General features: G+C 43.0%; 1 protein-coding gene across 1 annotated transcript in view; it reads left to right on the top strand.

Moving 5' to 3' along the window:
- The first annotated feature begins 4,364 nt into the window (after positions 1–4,364).
- Positions 4,365–12,331, top strand: part of KLB (klotho beta) — a 53,110-nt gene continuing 45,143 nt past the window's right edge. Inside the window, 2 exon segments of the mRNA XM_075544424.1 lie at positions 4,365–4,382; positions 4,385–5,176. Of these exon segments, the coding sequence (XP_075400539.1) occupies positions 4,365–4,382; positions 4,385–5,176 (810 nt within the window).

Genomic DNA, 12,331 nt, shown 5'->3' with positions numbered 1-12,331 from the left:
GCTCAGAAAGGGCTGACATCCCCAGGTGGTGCAAATGGTAACTGAAAGTTTGGCCATTCAAATCCACCCAGAGGTGTCTCGGAAGAAAGGGATGGAAGTCTACTTCTGAAAAATCAGCCATCGAAAACCCTGCCGAGCACAGTTCTGCCATGCACAGGGCCACCGTGAGTTGGAATTGACTTCACGACAATTGGTAGAAGGGGGCAGAACGGGAATCCACCTCATCCTGAAACCTAGGCATGTGAGGAGCTGGAGGATGAAGATCGAAGGGGCTGAGATTTGAAAGGATAAACTAGCAGGAGCTGGGGCAGAAGATGTGCTGTGCAGGATATGAAAAAGGCGAAGTCCTCCCTACTGGATCAATAACAACATCACCCTAAGTCACAAGGAAATTGAAGCTGTCAAGGATTTCATTCTACTTGGATTCTTGATTGAAGCCACTGTCAAGAAATCAAATCACATTTTATTGCATCGGGGAAAGGCAGCTACCAATATCTCTAAAGTGTTGAAAAGCAGACATGTAACTTGGATGACTCAGGTGCCCCTGACCCAGGTAATATTTTCAATTGCCTTAATGACGTGCAAAAGGAAGACCAAAAGAAAATGAATGCATTTGAGTGTGGTTTTGGTCAAGAATATTGAATGTCCCCAGGGACGGCCAGAAGAAGGAGGAAGTCAATTTTGGAGGAAGTATAGCCAGGATGTTCCTTGGAAGTGAGAATGACAGAACTTCCTCTTGCTGACTTGGGACACGTCATCAGGAAAAAACAATCAATAGAAAAGAACATTGCGTTTTGTAAGGCAAAAAGGAGACACGATAGATTGACACAGTGGCTGCAGCAATGGGCTCCAGTGTCCTAGAGATTGTGAGGATGCTGTGAACCAAGCAGTGTTTCATTCTGCTATAGAGAAGGTCAAATCAGAGCGACTTGGTCTCAGGTCACAATAACGATGACAAGACACCAAGTCCTCTGATCAAAATTGCTACACTCACTGCCACCAAGTCAATGCCGACACATAGTGACCCTATAGGACAGGGTAGAATTGCCCCTGTGGGTTTCCAAGACTGTAACTCTTTACTCGAATAGAAAATCTCATGATATAATAAATGGTCATGCTTAACTTGAATAGAGAATACCAATAAATATTTGTGATAAAGGACACAATAGACAAAGCACGGGCGACGGGGAAAACATATATGGGAAAACAAGTGTCAAAGTCAAGTTGAGTCTGGAAAGGGTTTCCCAGAGGAAGTCCCTAGCTTTTGGAACACAAATAGACAGGAAGGGTGGACACACAGCCGGTGGAGAGAGCAGCCGGCGCCCGCTACAAAGAGATGGGCGAGCCGGACGCTGCGGTAGCATCTACTCCAACTCCTGGCTACTGACAGACCTCAGCGGCATGGCCAGCACGTACCATTAATCTCTCCCTTTCAGCAGAAAAATAAAAGTCGTGTTTATTGAAGACTTCATATCCACCCATCTCTGTTGCAGATACTTTACATGTCCTGGCTTATTAGCTATAATCGCCTAAGAAGTTATTTTTGTTAGGTACCGTCCAGTTGGTTCTAACTGCCCTGTGTCCAACCAAACCAAGCACTGCCGGGTCCTGCACCTCCCTCACAATCGCCCTTAGGTTGACACCCACGGTTGCAGCCACTGCGTCAATCCATCTGGTTAAGGATTTTCCTCTTTTTCGCTGACTCTTGGCTTTACCAAGCTTGTTGGGAAGATTTCCAGAGAACAGGCAAAGACAAATCCTCACCACCCTCCCTTCCAACAGGCATTTGAGCTGTACTCCTTCCAAGATGGATTTGTTTATTTTCTGGCTACCCACGGTGTATCCACTACTCTCCACCAACCCCATCATTCAAAGCCATCAATTCTTCTTCTTTCTTCCTCCTTCATTGTTGAGCTTTTGTGTGCGTATAAGACAATTGAAGAGACCATGGCTTAGTCAGGCACACGGGCATCTTTTCGCTTTCACACTGTATCTTAGCAGCAATCTCTTGACTGCTGCTTCCATGGGCTCTGATTGCGGGTCCAAGTCCAGTGATATCCTTGACAGCCTCAAACTTTTCTCCATTTATCATGATGTTGCTTTATTGGTCCAGTTGTGAGAGTGCAAGTGGGGAATCACTTCTTCTAGTCAGAGAGCCAGGTAGCCGTAGCCGGCTGAGGTAGTTTGTTTATTGTGCCAACCTGGCCGACAAAGACAGGTGGAGTTAATTGAAGGGCAAAGGGATAAATGGCTGGGTGGGACTCACCTTTCTTGTTCTTGGGTCTCTTGCTTTGTGATGGTCGCACCAGGGTGCAGCTGCCTTAGCAGTTCCCTGTTTCATCTAGCAAGGCTGACTTCCTGGAGAACATTGCCAAGGAGAAGCCACGTGGACCTACCCCGATGCAGCCCTGGGTGCTGGAGCTGCGGTGTGGAGACCCCTGCCAGCGCTGAGATGCTTACACATTCACTGACTCGGCTTTCCTCCTGCAGTCAGCATCATTGCATCTATTTTGTGAGATAGAGAAGGACTTTGTGGATTGGTGTTGGACATATGGGTTAATGGGTTAATGGGTTAATGTGTTAATGTTGGACTTGTGGGTTTGGGCAGCACTGGGTTGAAATGTTTTATTGATGTGAAATTACCCTTTATATAAAACTCTCTCTTACACATGAGTTTCTGTGGATTTGTTTCTCTAAAGTGCCCAGACTAACACACTGTCTTCCAAATTTCTAGGTGTAGACAGGTGAGCACTTCCAACACAGCATCCAGTTGTTGGGACAACTTAAATGCAATTCTGTCAATTTCTTAGGTTTTGTTTTTGTGGGGTTTTTTACTAGTGCCTTTAGTGAAGCTTATTTGAGCAGTGGATATTACTATTATGACTCACTGTACATAAGAGGAAATGGGTCCAGAAGGTTAAATAATGACTTAAAACCCATGTTCTCCAATCAGTTACAGGAATATAGATGGTTTAAAATCCAAATCATTTGAGCGCATACATTTCACTTAAGGTTAAGCAGAGTTGAGAACCTTAATTGAAAATGTTAAAAGAATGATCCCTGTTTTCAGGCACTAGTAAGTGATTACTCAGTTAAATGTGAGTGAATTCGAATAGGCAATAAAGGCAACATAGCAAGCACATACATTTTGCCGCTAGAGAACAAACGATTTAACTGCTCTGACTCTCATTAAGAAGCCCCGACAGGGCCTTGATGAACTGCTCCGCTGCCAACAGACACCGGGGTGATTTGAACACCAGCGCCCCCCAGAGGAAGCGTGGCAGTCAGCATCCCTGCAGATCCGCCTTGGAAACCCATGAAGCCTGAGGCTCAGCACCCCTGCCGCGCTCCTCTGCGTGGGAATCGACTCCAAGGCAGTGCGTTTGGTTTGGTTTGGTGTTTTGGGCCTCTTCATTAATATAGAATGTGGAAAAGATTACAGTTGTTCAGGTGTGGTTTTTTTTAAGGTGTGTTTTTATAAAGGTTATTTTAGATTCTAAATTCTGAACGAGATTTCTTGTTTATTCTTGTTTCAGAGCCAGGCTATCATGGTTTATTATGTTTTTGTTTAATGTCTGAATGTACTTTATGCTTTTAGTATTTTTTCAGATTTGGGTTTGGGATTTTTGTATATGTATATATATATATATGTTTAGTTTGTTGCCTACTTCTCCTTCATAATTCTTTTAGTTAGAATTTGAGGTTTTAACATTTTGAATAGAATTTTTAAATAAAACTGCAATGTATTCAATGGTTCCCTTTAGAACATACTGTACTTGTTCATTCAAGTGTGCTTTGAAACCTATCAGTAAACTTGCCTGATGTTTCTCAAAATACATGTTTTTGTGATGAGTGCTGTTTTCTTATTTTTAAGTCTTTGCTACTGGTATGTAAAATGTAATGCATGTATATATACACATACATACATACACATAAATGCAAGATCTATACAGGTGCACTGCATTTTTGCATTTGTGTGTGTGATTTTCCCCCTCAAGTATGCAATGATAAAGTGACCATTCAAAAGCTATGGAGAGAGGACAGGTTATTCCAAACAGTCAGTAAAGAATTGGGTCAACAGGGAGCGCTGCACAGAAAACAGGGCATTTTAATTCACTTGGATTGGTCGTTTGTTGTGCCCTCGTCACACATTCAAATGATTGTCACTGATACATTTTCATCTCCGTTTCCCATCGTGAGCGGGAGCTCGGCTTGTCGGTGGCTGTCCCAGGGCCACCTCCCTCACATTACGTTGCTCCCCGTGACCCATCCGAAGGCTCACAGTTCAAGCTAATCATTGACAGAGCTTTCCAATCGCACGCGTTGGCTGAAGCGTTGATAAGCGCGTCCAGCAGTTGTGGCAAATGAAGCCAGGCTGTGCGGGGCAGGACCTCCGGGGAATGAATGGACTGCAGAGAGCGCACGCTGCAGGAAAACCATGTCCACCGGGGAGCTGCGGACGTCTGTCATGCTGTCAGCGTGGCTCCTTCTGCGAGCTGTGACCGGCTTCTCTGGAGACGGCACAGCTGTCTGGGCGAAATCACCTCCGCCGAGTCCGGTAAACCAGAGCCAGCTGTTTCTCTATGACACTTTTCCTGAAAACTTCCTCTGGGGTGTTGGGACTGGCGCGTTCCAAGTGGAAGGGAGTTGGAGGCAGGATGGGAAGGGTCCTTCCATCTGGGATCAGTTCGTGCGCACGCACCTGACAACTCTCAACGGCACGCAAGCGTCCAGTGACAGCTACCTGTTTCTGGAAAAGGACGTCTCGGCTCTGGAGTTTTTGGGCGTCTCCTTTTATCACTTTTCCATTTCCTGGCCCCGGCTCTTTCCCGATGGCGTGGTCGCCGTCGCCAACGCGCAAGGTCTCCGGTACTACAACGCTCTTCTGGACCACCTCGTGCTCAGAAACATCGCGCCCGTCGTGACTTTGTACCACTGGGACTTGCCTTGGGCGTTGCAAGAGCACTATGGGGGGTGGAAAAATGAAAGCATCGTGGAGCTCTTCAATGACTACGCCACGTACTGTTTCCAGATGTTTGGGGACCGAGTCAAATACTGGATTACAATTCACAACCCCTACCTGGTGGCTTGGCACGGCTACGGGACCGGCGTGCACGCTCCCGGGGAGAAAGGAAGCGCGGCAGCTGTCTACACCGTCGGGCACAACCTCCTCAAGGTACGTACCCAGGGCAGGCTGGCAATGCAAGCTGCGGGCGCTAGACGGGAACAGTGGGGACCGCACGCCCCTGGGTGTCAGGGATCCTCTGTGGATGGCGATCAGCTCCACTCGTTGTCAGCCCGGGCACCAGTTCCACCGCCAAAGGTCAAATTCAAACCTGCTGCTTTAGAGGAATGCCTGCGTCAAGCCATAGTGCGATCTCACTGGATGTGCGCGAATGCCCACGAAGCCATCCAGTGATGGTGTCCCTGGGGCTGAAACATCCACAAGGGTACCTGAGAGCGTGAGCGATGAGTTAGCTTTCATTTGGTAGAAAACTAGTTCGTTTGCAAATTCAGTTGTTGCAACCCTTCCCTGTCACCAGGCAGCTGTTTGAGAGTCACGATCCGGCAGGAGCCTTTCCATTCTGTTGTGTTGTCAGTAGTGCTAGTCTCTGTGGTACCTAGCTGTGGAAAGCAACATAAATGCTACCTAGCAGATGCGTACTAACTACAGGAGACAAATAAGTGTGAGTCACAGTGGGGGTAGTGGGGGTTGCTATTGCATCGCAGGGAAAAAATGATTTTTTTCTCACACATATAATTAAGCAAGTCATGTAAAAATCGGGAGGAACATGCCCTAGTGAGTATTTCCAAGCAGGATATTTCCAAACCCAGGGCTTCTGTGGGGAAATGTGGCAATGACAAAAAGCAAGAGTGAAAACGCAAGCAAAATAGTAGCTAATGTGTGTTGAACGCTTACTGCGTCGGTCCCGCAGGCCACTAGCATGTGCGATTCTCCTGACAACCTCAGAATCCAGGTGCTATTATGATCTCCATGCTGAAGATGGGGACAGGGAAGCTTTTTAAAGTTAAATCACTCCATCAAGGTTAGATCGCTGTGAACCTGGGACTTGCAAATGGCCATATAATTGCATGCTAAATGTTTTTATTTAGGGACTTTTAAAAAGAGTCGTTTTTCAGGAAGTTTTGAGAGATTTACTTTCACACCGATGCTGTCAGTAGTTAGACGCAGGTTTTTTGTGGGTTTTTTTTTTTTTCAGTCAAATAGATTGCTTGGGAGAAATATTCCTTTTGTGTAGCTTTTATTTCCCCCTTCATGTAGCTTTAATTTTTAAAATCAGTTTAAAAATTCTCAAGATAGTACATGCTAGTTTAAAAAAATTTTTTTAAATCAGATTTCAAGTAGAAATCCAGATAAAAGACAAAAAAGTTAAGTCTCTTGTTCCCTCCCCATCTGGTGACACTCAACTCCAAGAGTCTGTGAAAGATGTCTTATCTGTTCCTTTTAAAGTTTCTATACAAATGCAAGCATATGTGTTCAACTTTTTTTATAAAGAAACATATTCCAAATAGCTGAAAATCTTTTGGTGACCCAGAAAATGTTAACAATTCAAATTTTCATTTAAAATACATTTCAGTGACTCATTCAAAGCTGTAGAAACTGCCTCTGTGATAAAAATGAACAAAAATGGTTTTAAAGTAATAAAGAAATAGTCCAAATTCAGCTGAGAAAATGCTGGGTTTTTTAAAAGATACTTTTCATTTCCCTCTATTTCAAAATACGTATTTGACTTTAGCACAAAATTAGTACTTCACAGTTGTCAGGAATGTTTTATTGTCTTTAAATTGCTGTGTTCTCCAACTTGTTTTATCCACCTTCTTGAAATTTCTAAACTGTGAACCTAACTAATGGTATGACAGGTCCCTTGAAATGAAATACACTGTACAACACAGTGACTTATAGCCTTAGAAAGAAATTTTACAATGGCTCAATAGCCTGAGGTGATCTCATTTTCCCCCACTTTGTTCTTTCTTTAACATCAAAACAAGTAAATTGCTATTTTATATTGCCACGAAGTCTCTCTTCTTTAATACGCCACCCTGTTACTCAGAAAAAGCATTATTTCCCTTTAAGTTTTAATCAGTTTTTGTTCCCGTAAATAAGCCTAATATAAAACTCAATTGATGAATAATAACAGACTACCTTATTCCTCAAATACAGAAAAGATTTTTGTCTTGGTTACGGAAGTCTTTTTAGTTCCAGAGTGACCTTGAATCTTCCATCTCAGTTTGAAATGTCCTGGTTTGGAAGAAACCTGAAAGGTTCGGGGGGGTCCTGAAACTGACCTGAAATTTCCATTTGGCTGAATTGAAGACCTGAGCCTCAAGAAAAATTTCCCCCTAAACACACTTCCTAATGAATGTTCCCCTGAATTTCTAACCGTACTTGGAACTCAATGAAGATGCACAATCAGACCTGGTTGTCATCGTAGTTTGAGGGTCTTAGGTAATGCAAACAGTCAACACACGGAGCTGCTAATGGAAATGTTAGAGGTTCGTGTTCTAGAGACTCCTTGGAAAAGGCCTGATGATTTATTGCTGAAAACCCAGCCCCTGAAAGCTCTGTGAAGCACGCTTGCCCTCTGTACAAACAGGAGCACAGGACTCAGAATCAACTCCACAGCAGTGGCCTTAGTCATGGCCTCAAAAAAATGGCCTGTGATCTTTGCAACACCCTGCCTCTTAGGACCCACATTTCCCAGAATGATATTTCTAACATGCATGTGTCACCCTTTGCATGAAATCGAATAGTAGCTCCCCGAAATGTTAGGATAAAGTCCCAGTTTTTCACTGAGCCTTCTTAAGGCAACCCTTGGCCTCCTTTCCAGACTGCTCCCTGGCCCCTCTCCCAGCCGCATCGCTCATGCCAACCCCTTGCCCTCAACGGTCCACCATAACAAACCTCTGGCAGGGCTCCTTCCTCCATGCTACTCGCTTACTCTCTCTAGCTGAAATGTCCTCCTCAATCCCCTGGCTTGCCCATCTAATGGCCTTCAAAATTCAGATGGTCACTACCTCTAAGTGAATCTTGATCCTGTGGGGTTAAGTGCCCATCCTGAGGGCTCCCATGAGAAGAAAACCTTCTCCCTCATACTGTCTGGTGCTTTTCCATCTCCCCAAATTAACTGAGAGCCTGTGCTTCATTTGGTCCGACGCTCCCAGCATCTACATCAGGATTCGGTAGATGCTGGGTAGCAATGTCGGTTGAGTGAATTTAGGATTTCTGTGTTCATCTTGGAGTCAGAGAGTCAATTCCAGGTTCAATCTTTGTATTTCATTGTATTTGCCTTCATTTTGAAATATTACCTATATTCATCCGATGCTGCATTAGGACTTGTGTGGTTGTGTGACCGAAACCAATTTAGCTCGGCTGACACAAGAAGGAGCCGTTTCTGACTCAGAAAACAAACCACAAGGATAACTGAGCCCAGGAACCAGGACACCCCCAGAACGCCCTTCTTAGGCTCAGTCTATTATCCTGGTGGGCAGATGTCAGTCTCTCCAGTGCAGAGGAAAGACCTCACTCCCAAGTCGGGTTGGGCTGTGGTTGTTTGGGGTCATTGAGTCGGTTCCGATCCACAGTGACCCTGTGCACAACAGAACGAAACACTGCCCGGGCCTGTGCCAGCCTCACAATGGTTTCTGTATTTGGAACCATTGTTGCCATCCATTTTAGTTTAGTTTTTGTTTGTTTGTTTTTTGTTTCTTTTCAATTCCACAGATGGACTCTGGTCTATGTGGGCCATGTCCTCAACCTGCATATCAGCAAAGTCCCAAGTGCCCATGCAGGTGTCCCAGACTCACATCAGTCAAGGCAGTAATGGTGTGTGTTTTTGTTCTATTTTTAAATCAATACATGCTTATCCACAGGATAACTCACATATACAGACTCCACTCTTTCAATGGAGCGTTTGAGAGCCCCTGAGTGAGTACTCGTGACCATGAGAGAGATGAGTTGATGTATGAGACATGTAACTCATTCTGCTTATGACCTCATTGCACAATGCCAGCTCCCATGGTAGCTTTGTGCCATGGATTTGAGTTGCATATACTATTATATCCATGCATCTATAAACTGCATAAATGTATATACATGTATATAAACTGTTTACTTCATACCAAGATTTGTGAGCCTTAGCATTGTTGGTATTTTGGGTCAGATAATTCTTAGTTGCAGGAGACTGTCCTAGGCTCTATTAGCAGGAGCGTTGGCCTCTCCCCTCTAGAAGAGAGTAGTATTCTAACATACACACATACATCCAGATTTTGACCATCAAAAATGTCTCTAGATATTGCCAAAAATTTCCTCAAAATTGTTTCCTGTTGAAAACCATTGATTTATACCCATACTAAAAAATTCTTAAAATACATGAAGCATAAAGAATAGTGAAATAATACCAGTAAATCAGAGGCATGAAAATCGTAATAATTTTACAAATGGATCTCAAGAAAAATTTCAACAGGTCTGTAAATTGCACACCTAATCTCAACATCAATTTCAGGTCTCTCAGGGTACTTATGCGTAAAAATGTTAAGGGGAGAAATAATTTGATGACTATATCTATCCTACCTTTTCACATATGGGGAATCAAGACTGCCCTGGCTGGCTTTGCATTGTGAGATACTTGAAAAATTTGCCCCACATCATCTCTTATACAGTCGTTTACAAACAAAACATTAAACTTTATATAAAATGTGTCCCTTCCATGAATTGGAATCGACTCAATGGCCAGCGGGTTTGGTTTGGGGTTGAGTTTTCAAGAATTCAAAAATGAATGTTTCAAAGGTCATTTTTATCCATTCTCAATACCATAACATCGTGTTTCACAAAGTTTGTTTGCTGTGACTTTTTTTCCTTCTGCATATCTAAATACCCATGTACAATTATTAACTAAAACATTATTTGAATGCTCTATTTTGAAAGGGAACTTTATGTCTTACCCTAAGTGAGAAACCAATATTTTCTAGTGTTCTTAAAATAAATATAAAATATATGTGACTTTAGAAACTTTCGTCTGTGCTTGCCCTAATGTTGTTATGCACACAGAAAGGACGAGCTTAGCAGATATGCCACTGCTGGATGTGTACATTTCACCAGATTTTAATACGGACCGAGTCTTAAGATCAAACAATTATCTCATCTAAAACATTACCCCCAAAAAATCTTTTTCTTGAATGAAAGCACTTAAGTAGCATGGATTGTTTATGAAATTAGAAAATGCCACCATCTGTGCTTTTGGTTAATGAACACTTTAAAGTCATCACATATTACATGAATCTTTTTCATTCCTTTTTTTAAAGCTTTAAAACTTTTTAAAAGTGTACTTACATGAAAGAAAATATAAATTTTTAAACCACTTTTTTGTATACCACACACAGACGATAAAATGACTTTTCAAATTCCTGAGGGGCTCAAGAGATTGCTTAATGTGTGAAAGAGGCTCTTAGGACCAGCAGTGTTGAGAAAGTCTAATCTCAGTCAAGGCCTCACTAACGTGTTTCTAACCCTAGGATGAGACTGCATTTCTTCTCTATTTTTCCACTATTTTTTTAAAGACCTTTGTCCTAATAGTCTTGCTACCAATTCCCTCAGTAAAGCTTGCACAATGCTGGGCTTATGCTAGGTATTCAATAAATAATTTAAGGGATTATGTTCTATTTAAGGAAGATCTTGCTTGTCCTGGAAAGGATTTAAAGCTACAGTTGAAGAGAAGTGGATTGCAGACACACACACACACACACACACACACACACACACACCAGGGCATAAATATCATATAGTTATTTCAGAATGTACAAATCAGATATATGTACCTCTTTTGATTTAAAAATTTACCACTAGAAGCCAATCTTGACATGATGCTAAGTGAAATAGGTCAGACACAAAAGGACAAATACGCCTAGTAGGGCATGATCAAGGGTGATGTAACCAAGAGGAATTCCTGAAGCCCTGGTGGGGACTGAGCATGATAGTGGGACAGGAGGAAAGTCAAGGGAAATAGAGGAAAGAGCAGGGAGACAAAGGGCATTTATAGAGGTCTAGATAAATACATTTACATATGCAAATATATTTATATATGAGGATGGGGAAATAGATCTCTGTGCATATATTTATAGGTTTAGTATTGAGGTAGCAGATGAACATTGGGTCTCCACTCAAGTAATCCCTCAATACAAGAATACATTCTTCTATTAAATTGGCGTTCTATGATGCTCACCTTCCTGACACAACCGCTGTAGACAAAGCAGGTGAATAAGCAAATGTGGTGAAGAAAGCTGATGGTGCCCGGTTATTAAAAGAGATAGCGTCTGGGGTCTTAGAGGCTTGAAGGTAAACAAGCAGTCATCTAGCTCAGAAGCAACAAAGCTCACATGGAAGAAGCACACCAGCCTGTGTGATCACGAGGTATCAAAGAGATCAGGTATCAGGCATCATCAGAACAAAAAATCTTACCATGGTGAATGAGGTGGGGAGTGCGGAGTGGAAACCCAAAGCCCATTTGCAGGCCTCTGGATATCTCCTTACAGAAGGGTCTCTGGGAGGAGACGAGCCAGTCAGGGTGTGATGTAGCAATGATGAAAAATACAACTTTCTGCTAGTTCCTAAATGCTTCCTCCCCACCACCTCCAACCCCACTATCATGATACCAATTCTACTTTGCAAGTCTGGCTAGACCAGAGAATGTACACTGGTACAGATAGGAACCAAAAACACAGGGACTCTTGGGCGATTGATCCCTTCAGGACAAGTGGTGTGAGTGGTGATACTGGGAACGTAGAGGGAGGGTGGGTTGGAAAGCGGGGAACAATTACAAGGATCTACATGTGACCTCCTCCCTGGGAGACGGATAACAGAAATTGGGTGAAGGGAGACATCGGACAAGTCAAGATATGACAAAATAATAATTTATAAATTATCAAGGGTTCATGAGGAGGGAGGAGCGGAGAGGGAGGAGAAAAAATGAGGAGCTGATGCTAGGGCCTTAAGTGGAGAGCAAGTGTTTTGAGAATGATGAGGGCAATGAATGCACAAACGTGCTTTACACAATTGATGTATGTATGTATTGTAATGAATTGTATGAGCCCCTAATAAAATGATTTTTTTAAAAAGGACAAATACTGCCTGATCCTCACTTAGATGAAATACCTAGAAAAACACATTCATAGAGACAAAAGTGGCTCATTCAAGGGCTAGGGGGAAGGGGACGTGGGAAGCTATTGCTTCAGAGGTCCTGAGTTTCTGATTGAAGTGGTAACTATAACTTGGAAATAGTGGTGACGGTTTTACAGCATTAATGCTACTTGATTG

This window comes from Tenrec ecaudatus, chromosome 3, assembly GCF_050624435.1.
Source record: "Tenrec ecaudatus isolate mTenEca1 chromosome 3, mTenEca1.hap1, whole genome shotgun sequence".
NCBI classification, from domain to species: Eukaryota; Metazoa; Chordata; class Mammalia; order Afrosoricida; family Tenrecidae; genus Tenrec; species Tenrec ecaudatus.
Note: the sequence above shows the minus strand (reverse complement) of the source record. Positions and strands in the feature narration are given on the sequence as shown.